Source organism: Colletotrichum phormii (genome assembly GCF_030913505.1).
Source record: "Colletotrichum phormii strain CBS 102054 chromosome Unknown BDP81scaffold_11, whole genome shotgun sequence".
Lineage (NCBI taxonomy): Eukaryota > Fungi > Ascomycota > Sordariomycetes > Glomerellales > Glomerellaceae > Colletotrichum > Colletotrichum phormii.
The window spans coordinates 913,033-928,533 of NW_026851453.1; the positions used below are offsets into that span (position 1 = coordinate 913,033).

The 15,501-nt window shown below is 53.3% G+C and overlaps 5 protein-coding genes across 5 annotated transcripts; 1 reads left to right on the forward strand and 4 right to left on the reverse strand.

The window, feature by feature from the left end:
* Nucleotides 1–3,165: 3,165 nt before the first annotated feature.
* On the forward strand, nucleotides 3,166–4,909 carry BDP81DRAFT_34852 (longiborneol synthase). Its single transcript, XM_060586168.1, has 3 exons — nucleotides 3,166–3,617; nucleotides 3,714–4,204; nucleotides 4,290–4,909. The coding sequence occupies exons 1-3, from the start codon at nucleotides 3,255–3,257 to the stop codon at nucleotides 4,600–4,602; spliced, it is 1,167 nt and encodes a 388-aa protein (XP_060444803.1). The 5' UTR covers nucleotides 3,166–3,254; the 3' UTR covers nucleotides 4,603–4,909.
* A 1,205-nt stretch (nucleotides 4,910–6,114) lies between these two features.
* On the reverse strand, nucleotides 6,115–6,987 carry BDP81DRAFT_461524 (uncharacterized protein; the record flags this gene model as incomplete). Its single annotated transcript, XM_060593785.1, has 2 exons — nucleotides 6,115–6,815; nucleotides 6,948–6,987. The coding sequence occupies 2 exons, from the start codon at nucleotides 6,985–6,987 to the stop codon at nucleotides 6,115–6,117; spliced, it is 741 nt and encodes a 246-aa protein (XP_060444804.1).
* Nucleotides 6,988–7,151: 164 nt separating this feature from the next.
* On the reverse strand, nucleotides 7,152–9,097 carry BDP81DRAFT_429224 (uncharacterized protein). Its single transcript, XM_060590497.1, has one exon. The coding sequence runs from the start codon at nucleotides 9,069–9,071 to the stop codon at nucleotides 7,383–7,385; it is 1,689 nt and encodes a 562-aa protein (XP_060444805.1). The 5' UTR covers nucleotides 9,072–9,097; the 3' UTR covers nucleotides 7,152–7,382.
* Nucleotides 9,098–10,892: 1,795 nt separating this feature from the next.
* On the reverse strand, nucleotides 10,893–11,735 carry BDP81DRAFT_461525 (uncharacterized protein; the record flags this gene model as incomplete). Its single annotated transcript, XM_060593786.1, has 1 exon — nucleotides 10,893–11,735. The coding sequence occupies one exon, from the start codon at nucleotides 11,733–11,735 to the stop codon at nucleotides 10,893–10,895; it is 843 nt and encodes a 280-aa protein (XP_060444806.1).
* Nucleotides 11,736–12,384: 649 nt separating this feature from the next.
* On the reverse strand, nucleotides 12,385–13,833 carry BDP81DRAFT_320585 (uncharacterized protein; the record flags this gene model as incomplete). The annotated part of the gene is made up of 1 exon (XM_060584533.1): nucleotides 12,385–13,833. One exon carries the CDS (start codon nucleotides 13,831–13,833, stop codon nucleotides 12,385–12,387), a length of 1,449 nt encoding a protein of 482 aa, XP_060444807.1.
* Nucleotides 13,834–15,501: the final 1,668 nt, after the last annotated feature.

Sequence of the window (15,501 nt, forward strand, 5' to 3'; positions counted from 1 at the left end):
CAGAGCGAGCGAGCGAGCGAGGGCGGGCGAGGCTTGGCCAAACAGAAAGCAGGAACAAACTGTTGTCTCGATTTGCCCCCCTCTCTGTGTAATGTACCGGTATCCGTATGTGTGTTTCCTGTCTCTGGTCCTGTGCTCCTGCTCCAGATCAGGTCTCAGGTGAGGGCCTGGTGCTATCTCTCTTCTCCAGTTTCTGCAGGTCGAGCTGTAGGAGAGTGGAAAGGGTGGCAGGGCAGGGGTGGGTTTCCAACTCTCAGTCTCACACTCGGGTTCCGAGAGTAAGGTAGACAGGTATTACGAAGTATCCGTACGGGGCTGCTGCTGCTGCTGCTGACAGGATTTGACTTGACTTGCGGCGTGTGAGCTGTCTGGGTCGCACACCAACAATGCAACGGCAGGGCGAATCTGAAGCGCGTCCAGCGCAGAAGTGAGGACTCCGAACGGGACGCCGGCGTTTATACCAAGAAGGCGCAGATGCGGGCCCAGCGGCTCGGGCAGGGGATCTCTGGGGGCATCGATGCTCGGCTGTTCCCAATGCCATGCTCGGGTTGAGATTTTCATAGCACAGGGGTCCAGACTCCAGCGAGACATTCCAGCGAGACAGAGAGAAGCCGAAAAAGACGGGCACAGCGTGCCAATGGGGCGCAAAGGTCAACGAAGTTCGACGGGATACGGCTAGCTTCCCCCTCCTTCAGAGGAAGACGGGCTCACGCTATCCAGGGGTTGCAGGTGGGAAGGTTCAAGGTTCAAGGGGAAGAGGGAGGGGGTGTGTGTGTCGTAAACAACTCTTGATGCGTGGTTGTGTGGTGGTTGTGGACTACCTGTGGTGGTGGATAAGTGTGGTGCTCGCCATCAGAGACATTCGGGAACATCTCCAAGAAGCGGCACGGCACTCACACTGGTAGCAGCGTGGCAAGCGGGAGTCCATCGGTTGTGGCTTCGAGAAATAGTGACACAAGTCGACGGGATGGTGGACTGGAGACAATGAAGCAATAGAAGCAAGATGACAAAATGCAACACGCAACCAGCCCGCGAAAGTGAAAGTTAGTGAAGGGCAGAGAAACCCTGGCTTGGCGGGCTTGCCTCAATGCTTGCTTGTTGCTAGTGCTTGCCTGGTTTCTGACTATGACCCGGCATGGACCCGGTGGAGAAGGCACGGCTGAAAACGGCCACTTCCTCTGTCGTTTTTGTGCTCCTAGGAACCTTCCTTGACACCTTGTGGAAGGCACGCAGACGGCAGGACCTGAGGACCTGAGGACACCTCGGTTCCACGACTGGTGGTTCGCGGTCCACGCCGCCGCCACGGACACAACGTACGGTAGGACACCTGCCAGGCCCAAAACATCTAGTGGGCAGAAATTAAGCTATGGTAATTCAAATGTTCGGCGATCTAAAAGCAAAGCAAGGTTTTTCCAGGTTTCTTGCTCCGATGCCTCGACCATTCCGCAAACGCAATCTCCCTCCGACTGAGACCTCCGAATCTGCGCCCCCTTCCGTCATCCGGCAGTTCGTGCGCGTGTTCGTCTGATTCGAATGATTCCATACAACGGCCGCAACAGCCACACAGTCACCACCAGCGAATAACCACACTACCACGACTACCTACGTATTCCGTACACCTAGCAGGCCAACACCGAAGCTGAAATACGGTAGCGGATGCGGCAACCATCTTTTTCATTTAGTTGGACCTTGGCTGGGTCTGAGAAAGTCTGCGAGACTCGAGTGCCACCCCGCTCACTGCATGGCTCCAGGGCATGGCCCGCCGCCCACGGCTCTGATGGGATGGATCTCATGGATGCACTGCCTATGGGTAGCCTGTAGGCGAGTCTTTGTACATACGGATAGGGCCCCCCTTTTTCACTTGGCAACCGTTGGCAGGCCGCAGGCACACAAGTGGTCCTGACACTTTTGGGAAGAGTATGCAGCATCCGTCCTTCGTGCTGGGTTGAGAGGAGCAATTGCAGATGATCATGTCATGTTTGGGAAGCCAAGGTTCGCACGACCCCAGATGACCCCCACTTCCTTCCTGCTAGCATGGGATGGCAGGCACGCAGGCCCTGACGGCTCTTGCTGGCTTCTCTTTTTATCTTCTCTTTTTCTGGGACCCGTCCCACCTTCTCCTGACTCGGGGCTACCATGTTCCTTGCTGACTACAAACTCACGTGCGTCGTCATCGCCGGAGCGCAACTGCCTCTCCGAAAATATGCCATGCGTCCCGACTCTGATGAGGACTCAGTTAGCTCTTACCATACTGCACATATATCGTAGTAGACCGGGAATAGAACCATCTTGGGCGCCATTTGGGGAAACCTGGCCACGGCAGCACCCATGATGCGGGAGGTGATGCTCTCACACTGTCAAGGACTGACGGCGTCTCCTAACCACCTCACACTCTCTTTTCCACTCCCTTATTTCGTACACTACCACCCACCGTACGGAGTACGTCTCGGAAACTCGACTTTAGTTCAGGACGTCAGTCGCCATGTCCTGGGCCCAGATCCATCCTTCTGCAAGTTTCTGCCTCCATCTCGGACCCTCCTCCTTCCACTCTCGCACTAACTTCGCACACCACCTCCACCACCTTTTTCGCTGCATTGCATGACCCTTGAAGATGCTTGCCTTCTCCACTAACACTTGTTAACCTTGTCAGTCTGGATAATGTCCTCCCTAGGGGCCCTGGCTGGACCATGGTACCAATGCCCATTGTAGCGAGTGTACAAGAGATGGTGTACCTCCCAGTTTTAGTGAGGGCCGAACCTGCAATGTGATGTACTAGCAATACCGACTAAGCCCGCTCTGCCTTAACCCTGTCCACATGCTGCCACACACCCAACGGCGAACCGTTGCGACGGTTTGGATAAGGAAGATGGCTGGCATCGAGTATCGAATCGACCTTTACTGCTGATATCATACTTCTGCTCATGCCGCCGTAGCCAACCCTGGGCCTGGAACCTGGACTTGCGCTTCCCATTGTCCCTCCTTCGCCGGCACGTCGCTCGAATTGGAAAGCAAACGACACCCTGCCACCCACACGCCTTTCATATCGGCCTTCCTGTCCGGACTCCATGGGAGCATCGCGAGCCCATGCTAGGAATAAAAGGCCCAGGTCTCCCTCGTCTCGAGGTTTCATGGATATGGTCATTAGCTTCTTGTCCGTGCTTCTTCTAGACTAAACTCTACCTACACCGACAATTCATATCCAGTATTAACCGCTCTTACTAACCCACCGCTGCCCTCCCTCACTTCTGCCCTCTATGTCCAGCACTCCCAAAATTATGGTCAGCCCTTCCAGTCTCAGCCCTGGAATTCACGGCGCCGCTGTTTCGGCTGCGCAACCGTGGCTCCGGATGCTCACCTCCGTGTGGGGACTTTGCACCCCGAAGCGAATCCGCCTCGAAGATGACCTGGCAAAGGAGCCCCAGAGGCTGGCTCAACAGTCCAAAGTCATCTGCAAGCAGATGCTGGAGGACCTCAACTACCCCGGCGTCCCGCAACTCAAGCGCGAGTCTGTGGAAGCGCTGCTGAAATACATGCATAAGAGAGCCGTCGAAATTGGATGGCCACTCGATACCCCTCTGTCCCAAAAGGGGTTCCGCTTGGGCTTCTCACTAGCTGCGGTATGTATCCCCTCTCTTCCCCGTCTCTTACCATTCATACTACCCTAGAGCCACGTTGTTAGCTCTCAGCCCTCCCTTGATAAAGTGATGTAATAGCTGACGACCTCGCAGCTCTGCCATCCCCGTCACCCGGTAGAGGTGCAGGGTTACGTTGGGCTCTTCACATGGCTCGTCGTGCAATACGACGATATCGTCGGTCAGAACGATGGCGGCATGGACGAGGCCCAGAACTTCCAGAAGCGCTTCGTCAACGGCGAGACACAGCCGAATCCCATGCTCGAGGGTCTTGCGGGGCTGCTCCGGCAGGCTCCCGACTTGTTCGACCCCGTCATGGCCAGCCTGCTGCAAATCTCGACGCTCAAGTTCATGACGTGCAACCTGCTGGAGCGCCACATCGGTTTCCAGAATATGAAGACGACGCGGGGCGCCGGTGTCAAGTTCCCGGAGTTCCTGAGAGACCTGTCGGGCATAAATGTGGCGTACGCCGTCTTCTGCTTCCCCAAGGCCCAGTACCCCGACGTGAGTCAGTACCTGGAGGCCATCCCCGACATGGCAAGGGTTATTGATATTTCGAACGACGTTCTTTCGTGAGTGATCTTCCCCCCTATTAGTGACTCACTAGTCACTACGTGCGTTTATGCGGCAACACGCTAACAGCTCTGGGTTTCTTAGCTTCTACAAAGAGGAACTTAACGGCGAGACTAGAAACTATATTCACAACCGCCAAATGGCAACGGGAAAGGACATCTTCGCCGTGCTCGAAGACGTTGCGACCGAGACTGTAGACGCCAACAACAGAGCTGCCGCCATCCTCAAGGGCAGGGGCATCTACGAACAGTCCAACGAAGAGGCAGGCAGGGGCCTCCGCGCGATGCACACGACGAACCCGAGATACAGGTTGCAAGACTTGGATCTGGCCGAAGAGCACCCCCTAGCTCCGTACGAGGACCTCCTGGTCGAGCTGTTTGGCCGAAAGAGAGCCTGAGTTTCTAGAGACTCTGTGACTTGGACTGCTAAGTTTACGATGTTTTTGCGACTTTTTGAAGAGGCATGAGATGAGATACCTAGGGAGGCTTTCTGATTTTTCGTTTTGATTTTAGTTTGTGCTTGGCTCGGCATTTTGGCATTTTGTTTGCGGTTGGTTGGTTCGATTTGGTCTGCACTGCATGGCTGAGCACTCTGAGCGAAACGATCGATTACTGCACTGCGATTGAGAGAAAACCGGGTGTTAATGACAGATGAGAAACTCTGGGAAAGAGGCGTGCCAGATATGAATTTCAACAATTGTATGTACAACCACTCTCAGAACCTCACCAAGCTTGATCAGCCTCTGCCCTTTCCAATTTACACTTTTCACAATTGCATTAGTGCATTGTAATACGAGGATGCTTCCTTCTCAAGGATTCGATCCCCTGAATGCCCAAACTGGCGATCGACAACCCGCCGGGCCCTCGAACCACTGGTCAGCAACGTCTGGTCCGGCTTGGGGTTTTGCGTTGCAAGGGTCTTCTGGCCAATCACGCCCGCAATCACGACTCGAGAGTCGAGACCGCCAGATTCAAGCGTGGTCGCCAAGGTCCATACCGACCAGGTCTTAAATGGAGATATTGGGTTTAGTGTTGGGCATCACCAAAAGAAAGGGGATTTTCCGGCAATTGCTCTTTGACTCAGGTGACTTGTCAGTTTTGCAAGGCTTCGAAACGCGAGCTGAACACCATTTCCAAACGTGGCCGGGTTTGAGTCTTCCCTTGCAGCCTTGTTTTCTCCCTTCTTTTCCTCTACGGAGTACTCCAGAATGGCGTTGTTGTATTATGCATATCATCAATCGTAGTCCCAGTCACTTAAGAGGAAAAGCATCCCATGTATCAACAGAGTTTGCGGGATGAGCCGCTCGTCGCCCGGGTTTGCGGAGTCTCAGACCCATCAGCTCCTGTGCAGTACTCCTCCGTACGTGCAAGGTAATTTGGGTACCACGCAATAGTTGCAACCATATTGGAACGCGTCATAGCACCCCCAAAGCCCGTGATGTTAAATTGAGAACCAGCATTCTCGGACTCGCCATGTTCTGGAACAATTCTGGATCAACAGTTCGCGGGGCAACGTCGGTCTGACGAGGAACAAAGCAGGTCAATTAGTAATTCCTGAATCAGATGCTTGCAAAGCGTTGAGTTGTGAGCCCCGAATGTTTGCTCAATTGTTTGTTGGGTTGTGCAACCGACAAGGGTTAGGCGGGGATCGTAATTAGTCCCGAAACCCAGTTAAGATCACAAGCGAACGCAGAGCTTTTTCTTGTCTGTCGTATTTCCCCCTATTATCTGTCATCGTATGTGATTGTGGCTTGCTCCATTCGCTTAGCTTAAATTCAACTAGCCTCCTTCTTCAGTAGAACTTGATTATAGTACGGAGTATAGTTTCCAGCTCAGCGAACAACATCACTCGGACAAAGTCTAAATAAGACAATACTTGACAACCACGACATTGAAATTTAAGGCAATTACTAACTCGGCGTGCTAGACCTGCTTCTCTCAAACGCAGGATCAGAATCATCATTACAGTGACAGCTCAAAACACAATCTGTCCCAAAGTTGCTCAACACATCATCCCATTCCTGAATAGTCTGATACACATGCCTCAACAGCTTCCGAAGATGAAGACCGTGGTACCCTCTTGCAGCGGAATGGTGAAAGGAGCATTCGGCCATAAGATCGAAGCCCCCACAACACGTAAACAAGATCAAATACCCGTGAGTCATCTCATGGATCAGTAACTCGACGATTTGCGCAATCGTCCATGTTCCTGCAGAGTCAATGTCAACGTCAACGCTGGGGAGCGAGCCAATCTCCTCCTTGACCACCTCCACGTGCGACGCGCTGCCTTGTTGCTGGCAGACCTCGTTGTTCTCTCGAATACACACTTTGAGATGCGACTGTACCATGCCCGTACGCCGTCGGCGGGCTGTAAGCCAACCCCTGAAAAAGTAGTGATCGAGGAGAGACGCCATCCTGACGATGTGAGCCAAGTGACTTGGGTCTCGACTGTTGTAGAGTTCGTGGTATCCTTCGATTAGTGCATGCTTCAGTTCATCGTGATGTTCTAGGTTGGTGTAGGGGCCCAGGGCCTGTCCGTTTTCGATCGTGTTCGCGACTAGGTCTGGGAGGCGATATGTGCCGTACTGACCTGGCGGCTCAGGTCCAAGTCCTTGCCAGTGGAGGATGCAGGGACATAGTTCGGAAGGATTCGGAGGGCGCGGTCGCTGTGCCTCCATGATCGAGGCGATGTCTCGGTAGTCTTATCCTCTAGTCTCTGGTGGCGTCGAAGTAGACCACTCACGAATCGGACAGGGAGCATTGTCGACTGATATAAGCTCCATGGGCTTGAAGCCTATTCATATTGAGTCGTGAACGCGGTGTATGTACAGTCCTTGAATGGTAACTGTGCCTAGAGACTAGAAACAAAGCGCCTCTTTGTCAAGGACCTGAGTTATATGCCGTATCAAACCTTACAGACTCAACAGACAAAGAGCAAACAATAAATCTCAGTCGTCTACTTGATCTCATAGATTTGAGGGTTTGGTGTCTCTTTACCTTCTCTTTGTATTCGACCCTTGCATGCTCTAGACACCTCACAACTGGACCACCGCTTTCGAGTCACTTCACTAAATTCCACCAATGATCAGGAGCAGAAACTTTTGCAGATAAACAATCACAGACTCTGAAATATTTCTAGAAATCAGTAAATTTTGCTCCCACGACCCATCGCGATCTCTCAGTGTTTCTGCTTGATTCTTTCCACTTCCTCTTGTGACCCAACACCCACAAGCGCCGTACCCTCAAGCGCCATCTGAGTATACCCGTATCTCAGCCTCCGATTCTTCAGCATTCTCGCAAGGTCAATGCCGTCCATTCTTCCAGCGGTAGGGGCAATATCCATGTACTTGGAATCCCGCACGACAGTCGATGCGTATCCCAAAATCTCCGGTCCGTGAACAAAGTGCGTGACGATAGCACTCGCCAAACCTCCCAGAAGAAGTACAATACAAGACAAAATGTACAGGCCCATCCACAGACCAGGGACGTGGAAGACTTCCACCAAGGTCTCGACGTCGACACCAACAGTGACATTCGGCTCAAAGGCGGCATTGGCGTCTACGCTTCCACTGGGGGCATTCGAGAAAGCTTGGCTGAGGAAAACGTAAGAGTTGACCAGCTGCGCAAGCCGGTACCCAAAGTCCTTTGGATCGATGGTAGCCAGCTCCGGGGGTGCATTTGCACCAGTCATGGTGATCGAGGATGGGTTCTCGAGATAGTTTAAGGAAATATCCGACGTGTAGCTTGAGCCAAAGTGGTTTGTTGCTTGAGGCAGCTTCCGCGAGACGTAGCGGAATACACGCGTAAAGGACAGCTGGGAGATATTCTCATCGGCGTGGGTCTTTTGAGAAGGACGCTGAGCAACGACACTGCAATTCTGTCGAGCGGTGGACGTAGAAGAGTCTCGCGAGCAATGAACCCTCGACTCCACATACTTCTGTGTGACGCCGCAGCGAGATGTCGTGTAATCGGGCGGCCCGTGGGAGTCGGTCTGCTCTCTCGCTTGGAAGAGCAACGTCGTCCGGTTTGCCACCACTCCCTTCTCATTCGCAAACACGTCGGGACGGTTGGAGTCCTCCAACTTGAGCCCGCGCTTCGTGTACCAGTCGTGATCATTCCACTGCGCGTCGACAAAGTTGTCGAGGGCGAGGTTCCATCCTGATACCCCGTCTGATGACGTTGTCTGGTTGAGATTCCAGCCTTGCCATGTGCCGTTCGCGACGGTCCTGCAGCGGTCGGACATGCAGAGCGAAGTTTCGTTGAATATGACTGCCGTGGCGAACGAAGCACCGGATTGGGTGTTGTATGAAAAGGCTGAAACGCTGATGTTATCGCATGCGAAATGCATATAGCTCGACTCGACAGAAAGAGTTGTATTTCCCTCGGTGATGTGCGTAACAGGAACGCCGACGAGAGATGAGAACTTCATCTCCTCGTCGTTTGTTGGAACGTCTTGCCACTCTGCCGTCTCAAAAGTCCCATACGACGATAGCGCTGGGATCCTGACGTTTCCCCAGACATCCATCGAATCGCTCTTTACAGCGTCAGGACTCAGAATCAGAGCATTATACATGGCATTGACGATGGATAGCCGGTTGATGTTATACGCGTAGCTCGTTGGCGAGGCCTCTGACCAGGATGCGAACTGGGACCGGGCATCAGTGTCGAAGTAGACGACACTTGAAGGTGCAACCACATTTCGAAGCCGAGTTTCGAGCATACGCAAGACGGATTGGCCGCCCAGAGGCGAGAAGATCCAAATCAGAACGAGTGATAGTGTCAAGAGGTTGAGGGCCCGAAGCTGAATGTGAACCAAAAGCGTGCCGCCGACGGTCCGGCTACCCATCAGTTGCTCCAATGCTCCCATGGTGGCGCCCCTTTCGAGTTTCCAACGGGCTATTTGGGACATCAGACGGCCTATGATAGCCGCGAAGATTATGGGGAAGAGGGTCGCAAGCTAGAACATTCCATGTCAGTATCGTCCTGTCAACTGGAAACCCCAAGAGATAAGGGTACCTACAATGGTGACCGCGTTCCGATATCGTCCAGCAGCGGTCTCGTCGGTCTCCTGCCCGTTGATGCTCAACACCAAAAAGACAAAAACAAGAAACCCAACCGGGAGTAAGACAGCGCAGACATCAGCCAGTATCACGAACGGCGTCCAGCTAACCTTCTGGAAATCATACGCTGCATCGCCGCCCTTGCCGTTCTCGCTGCGGGCCGTCGCCGAGGTGCCATCATCCGGGCTCTGCAACGGCTCGTAGACCGAGCCGCCGCGACTAGTCTTCTCTTGAACAACGGGTTCTTGGAGCGTCTTTCTCGTTGTATCTCTGCCTTCGACATCTGGATTTGCGATCAAAGGCCGTTGTTCACGCGGTGCATCTGGTGACTCCATCTTTACCGACCGAAAATCAACTCTTGCAAAAGTAAAAGAGGCATCTGCACAGCAAAATGTGGTGCCAAAGGTCGCACAGATATAAACGTTGCAGAATGTGCCATTTTCTTTTTCAGAGCGGGACTCCACTGAACAGGCAACAGAATAAAAGAATTGGTGAGAACCTTGGAGGTGTAAGACGAGGAGGAGATCATGCATGAAGCATTGCGCTAGCATCATTAACCCCTGGCCAAAATTGCCAAAGACGGTCGCCTTGGCGCTCGGCTGAAAGTTGATCACCCTGTTCGTGGTTCCATCGGCTAAGTGAACTATGCTTAAATTGGCGACTTGCAACGGATATGCTGATGGGTGATTTTACTGATGCAAGTTAAGTAAGACGACAAGTCCTGCGGCAGGAATGAGCTCTGAGCCCAAGATTGGTGGGCAGGAACATGAAGAACGGGCGACTCCGACTTGGATCTACGACCTCATCAGATGGGCTATCAAAAAAAAATTCAGAAATTGAGAAATCAAGGAGACAGAAACCCTGAGTGAATTACATCTACGAATTCTTCCGACTCACCTAAGATACAGAAACTCGTTTGTGGAGAGCTGGTACCTGAAGCCTCTTGCCAATGCCAATTCGCCAAGACACTCGCACGCACACATCTATCCATTGATTTGCAGAGAGTGGAAATTAAGTAAGCGCTTAGTTCCCGTGGCTTTTGATACCGCTGCTAAGTTCCTTGAGCGATAAGAAGAGTGTTAGGGATGAAATGACCATCGACTAAGTAGTAAGTAGAAGTAGTCCAAACCAAGTGGATAGACTAGTTTCCATATCCGGCGATACCAACGCCCCTCAAGCGTGTCAAACAAGTTTTAGTTTTCGGGAGCTCGTTACTTGCGACAACTTTGTAACTGCGGTGCTGAGATGCTTCGGGCCCCTGGAAGGGACTGGAAGGGAACCAAGTGTTAATTTATGGAAGTCGCATCTCGAGACGGTCAGACAGTATGATGTATCCATTGAGATAGCCTGTTGAACAAAGAATACTTGTTGACTGAGCCCATTGTACGTTTGGTATGATCTTGTATTTCTTGCTTGTTTGTAAGTAGGTAGCCAATTCCTCTTGATACGGTCTCGGTGGAAATACCACCAAAGTCCTGACTCCCCAGCAAGACGCCTGACTGTAAAATGTGATGTAGTAAGTAACACAAGGCCACTCCACGCGAGCAAACCAACTCAGTATCAATTGCTCGCTCTGCCACTTCCAATACCCAACGCCGAAAACAAAAGGCTTGTTCACACCTCACCCCTCACATAGGCTTCGCCGCAAGCCACCAAACACGCTGCCCCTTACTCCTCGACGAGATCCTATCCCCCCTCTTCCACAACTCCAGCCCAAAGTCCTCATACGGGTGGATAGACTCATCAGTCAACCCAAAGTCCCGTAACTCCGTCGCCCAGCTCTGAATCTGCCCCAACACAGCCTTGAGTAATGCAACAAACGCAAGCCCATGGCCCCCGCCATCAGAATCCCGGTGCATAATATCAAAGTCCACATCGCACTTGTCTCTTCGACACGACAACAGCAAAAGGTAGGCGTGCACCATTTCGTGAACAGCAACCTGCACAATCTCCTTGAGTGGCAGCGGCTTACCGGTACCCGTACCTGTGGTGGTGGTGGTGGTGGTGGTGGTGCCGTCATCGCGGTGGCGGACCGTGCTCAAGCGGATGACGATGCTAGGGCCCCCAGGCTTACTAGTCCGAAGCGGCTGCGTCCAACCCACCCTACCCCGCGTTTGTCCGACTTCTAGAAGGACGGGGTGCGATGCGTGGTTGATCTGAGGCGTCGGGAAGAGCAATCCCAGGAAGCAGAGCTCGTCGATTGCCTTCATGAGGGAAAAGATAGTGCTTGCCGAAGTGACTTTTGGATTTGTTTCGGAGCCCTTGTCGATCAAGACGCGGGCGACGGTGTTCTTTAGTGACTTCTCGGAGGCGGCCCATGGAATCGGCCCTAGTATAGACTCGGATAGAGTAATTGCAACGTCGTTGATGTTGTAAGATCGTGGTTGCGGTAAGTGTTCATGTTGATGTGGTTTCCGTGAGTGATGTTGGCATTGCTGTGGTAGAAATCTGGGCCGCTTCGATTCCGCCATATCGAGTTGTGCCATAGTCGGCGGATGGATAGTCTGTCTTTCCCTCTTGTCGATTCCCAAAGAAATTTTTCCCATCAAGCTGTCATGTCGCAGTCATGTTCGTTTTGTAAACACTTACTCGCCATCTTGTCGCGACGGCGCTTGGATGCGTCTGTTTGGTATAACGGTCAACCGTCGCAGCCCTCGCGGCCCAAGCACGGCTCCCCTCACCTCAGAGCGCTCACCAAGAGAGGCGCATGGTTTCAAACGGGGGGCTCGATCAGCCAGTTTTCTCATCGTCGGCGACGTCGCAAAGTGAAAAGGGAGTTTTGACTGCCTCATAGCGGTGGTCGAAGCCGTGCTGCCGTGGGCAGCAGTCCGCGAGGCTGGGCTGGAGCGAACGAATGATGATGATGTGACAGCTTGGTAAATTTGCCGTGCCAGACAATGTTTTGGAATAGCAAATCTAGATGAAAAGGTTTGTAGAAGGATGGATTACAATGTGTTATGGTAGTCCTTCCGCCGACCCATGATAATGCACCTGTAGAAACCCGACGTGGGCAGAAACACCGCCCAAGATTGTATAGTAGAACACCGTCGCCATGCTTAATATGATTCCCCACCCGGTGAGACCGTCTCGCCGTAAGATCCAGACAAAGAGAATAACGTGCTATACACATGTGGGAGACGCATTTCGGCATCCCCTAACGTATGACGGGATGGCCTGATGTGGGGTGTTGTCGTAACTCAAGACGACAATTCCCCCTCGGTCATCAGTACGGGCCCAATGCCCGTCGTATGAGTCATAAAAGTTTCGTTCGTGGGCAGACGATTGCCTGCTAGAAACGTAGTTGCCAGGGAAGAAGAGCCGGCCACGTGTCTCGCGGATCTCGCCTTCCTCAAGTGGCTCCACTTCGTCGTAGTCTTCCTCAGTCATCGTTATGGTCGTGGATGTGGGACTGCTCTCTCTGCTGACTGGAAAGTACTCGCGATGGTCATTGATGTGATACTCCCATCGTTCCTGAGATCTATATCGGGACCTCTCGTAAGTCTGGTTGTCGTGGTATGTGTGGTGACGGGGGCTGAGATGCTCTTGAAAGGCGGGGAAGTTGTGTCTGCAGGGTCTGCTCATATGGCGCATATCGCCTTCAGGAAAGTGGTCTTCGTCCTCTCGGAAGTGATTCAAATCTGCCTCCATGTTCCGTAGGTGCAGGTTGTCCGGCCCAGCCCAAAGATCGATGAGCTCCGCAATCCGTCGGAAGCCTGCGGTATGTCCGCCACATTGACGAGCCTTGACGCCACATTTGATAAAGAGATAGCTGTGAATGAGCTCATGTAAGAAGGTGGAAATAAGAAGTCGTCGGTTGTACTGCTTGTCCTTCAAGATTGGGTTCGACAAGACGATGAGTGTCTCAAAGCCTCCCATTTTAGAGCGTCGAAGGGCTGTGGTGCCGATGATGTGGTCCTTGTACTGGGCGCTAGATGCATGGGACCAATCCCAAGTGACGCGCTGTGAAAGACTGTTGTGAAAGAAGATCTCGTTTGCGGCGGAGAAAATGCTCTCCAGCGCATCGTTGTCGATGGAGAACTCAGCACGCCGAGATCGTGGTCGGATGAGTGATCTCAGAATCCGTTCATGTTGAGAATCCTTGGTACGACGCCGGCCAAGCTGCAGCCGATCTTCGACAAGCCTAGCTGCGACATCGTCGTCGAGGAGCCTCAGATCGTCCTCGCTTCCGGCCCTGTAAATGTCTGTATCGGAAGAGATGGACAAGCCAGAGGCGGTGCGCTCCATTTGCAATGAGGTGACATCGGCTTCGGCCGGCTCGGGCGTTGGCGATGTTTGCTCTCGGATCACTAGAAAGGACAGGTTCTGGACGGGAATCGATCCCCGCGGCGGACAAACGGGATCCGAGTCGGAGGTGAAATGTGATACACGAGCCCTTTTCTGGAAGGGCATGTCGTCGTGTGCGTACTCATAGTTGCCGTCGTAGATGTCGCGCTCATCAGTGTGACCAATTCTCCTTTTGCCACCCACAACGTAGAGATCGGGATTGAGGACGTGGCCCTCACCTTGGGAAAGTGGCCTTGCCTCCCCGCCAACCACCCAAAACGCCATTGAACATTCTTGAAATATTGCAAAATGGAAGAAAAGGGCGAAATTGGTGGGAAAGGGCAAGCTTCGGGAGGACGGAGGTGTGATGAAGTGTGTCAATCCGGGGGGTGCTCAAGGTGAAATACGGGCGACCAATGTTGGTCTGAGTGTCATGTGCGCCGGAACCGCATTAAAGAGGCCGGTGGAGAAGGATGCCCGGCGCCGGCGGCTGGAGGTTGCGTACGGCAACTAACGAGAAATGGATAGCTCGGGAGGACCATGTAAAAGAAACGAAACAAAGGTCCAGTTTCGAGGTACGACGAAGTGAGGCGAGGGACAGGCACAGCAGGACGATCTTTCTGAGCCAGTCTGTTCTGATAGCTGCATGGAGAGACCCAGCTCAGGGCAGGACAGCGTTGCATGGCCCGTCTAGGCCCCCCTTGACTTGCTCATCTGCAGAATCCCAACCAGCGGGACGAGTGCGACTCGAAGCAACCGAGAGGTTTGGGTGGACGGGAGCCGGGCAGCGGACACCGTCGTACGAGCGGTGTGAGGGAGCTAAGACGGATATGCGTGTGCGGCGTTGCGCATCGCAGATTTAGTGCGAGGTCCATCGCTGCCATCCCCCGACCAGTGCAAGGAACGTGGCGTTTCCAGGCGGATTGGCGTTGGAACTCGACGAACCTACACAGTAAGCTCTGGGTACGGACAGGACAGACTTCCCAACCTTGTCCACCGCTGCTATTGCCCGCCTCAACTGTGAGATGGTGCCTGTCAGGCGAGACATTGATAGTGCGTGCATGCATATGATAATACAGCAGGGCAAGGTTATGCTGCCGTCTCGACTTATGTGCAGCGATAGTAGACAGACGGTCAGCTCGACCGCCTCTCTCGTCCATTTTCAACCACGGTGTAAGGTAGGAGGGTGTGGAAGTGTATCCGAATATTGCCCTCTGCGTGCGTGTATGTATCCGTAGCCGCCAAACAATAGGAATTGCGAGTCCGCCCCAAGTCGATGGTTCGCCGACTGCACACGGGATTGGAAGAGAGATCCCAGGTCAAGGCATGCGAGGGCGGTGGGGTTCGTGACAGGTGGGCGAAGCTGTCGGGGAGGAGGAGGAGGCGAAAAAGTCGAGGACGAGGGAGCGGCCGTGTTCAGCAAGATCTGGATTCGGCAAAGGGGCTGGAATTTTGCCGCCCATGATTGGTTCTGCCGCTTCGGACTCAGTCGCTCATTGGTTGCCTCATCTCCGTGCATCTGTCCCCCCCACGTCGACTCTCGTCGCCTCCTTTTAATGAGGCTTTCCAACCCTCGGGTTTTCAAGAAATTGCCATCCACTGAAGCAACCGCCCAGCCGCTCCTTTGCTGTATCTGCTGTCGCTGACTTGCCAACTTGTTCATCATCCATGACGGCTCGGCGAGACCCACGGAACATCCTCCGATGCAAGCCCAGTCGGAGAGCAAGGGAGAACGTGGCTGGGAATCTGACTCCTGCACCTCGTCCAGTCGGGCCTGCGTACTGCATCTAGACAACACTCCTTGGCTGCGCCGCGCTGCGCTGCTATGCTATGCGATGTGTTTGCGATGCACCAAGGATTCCGACTTATTGTTGTTGATGCAGCGAGCAACACCACAGCGACCATCCAGGAAACGAGGGTCCAGTTGATTGACAGCGGCATTTGCTGGTGCAT

Coding starts and splice junctions, on each gene's coding strand:
- BDP81DRAFT_429224 (XM_060590497.1), bottom strand. CDS start 9,071: ATGGGAGCATTGGAGCAACTGATGGGTAGCCGGACCGTCGGCGGCACG.
- BDP81DRAFT_34852 (XM_060586168.1), top strand. CDS start 3,255: ATGTCCAGCACTCCCAAAATTATGGTCAGCCCTTCCAGTCTCAGCCCT. Junction 3,618..3,713: donor TGGGCTTCTCACTAGCTGCG/GTATGTATCCCC, acceptor GTGATGTAATAG/CTGACGACCTCGCAGCTCTG. Junction 4,205..4,289: donor ATTTCGAACGACGTTCTTTC/GTGAGTGATCTT, acceptor TGGGTTTCTTAG/CTTCTACAAAGAGGAACTTA.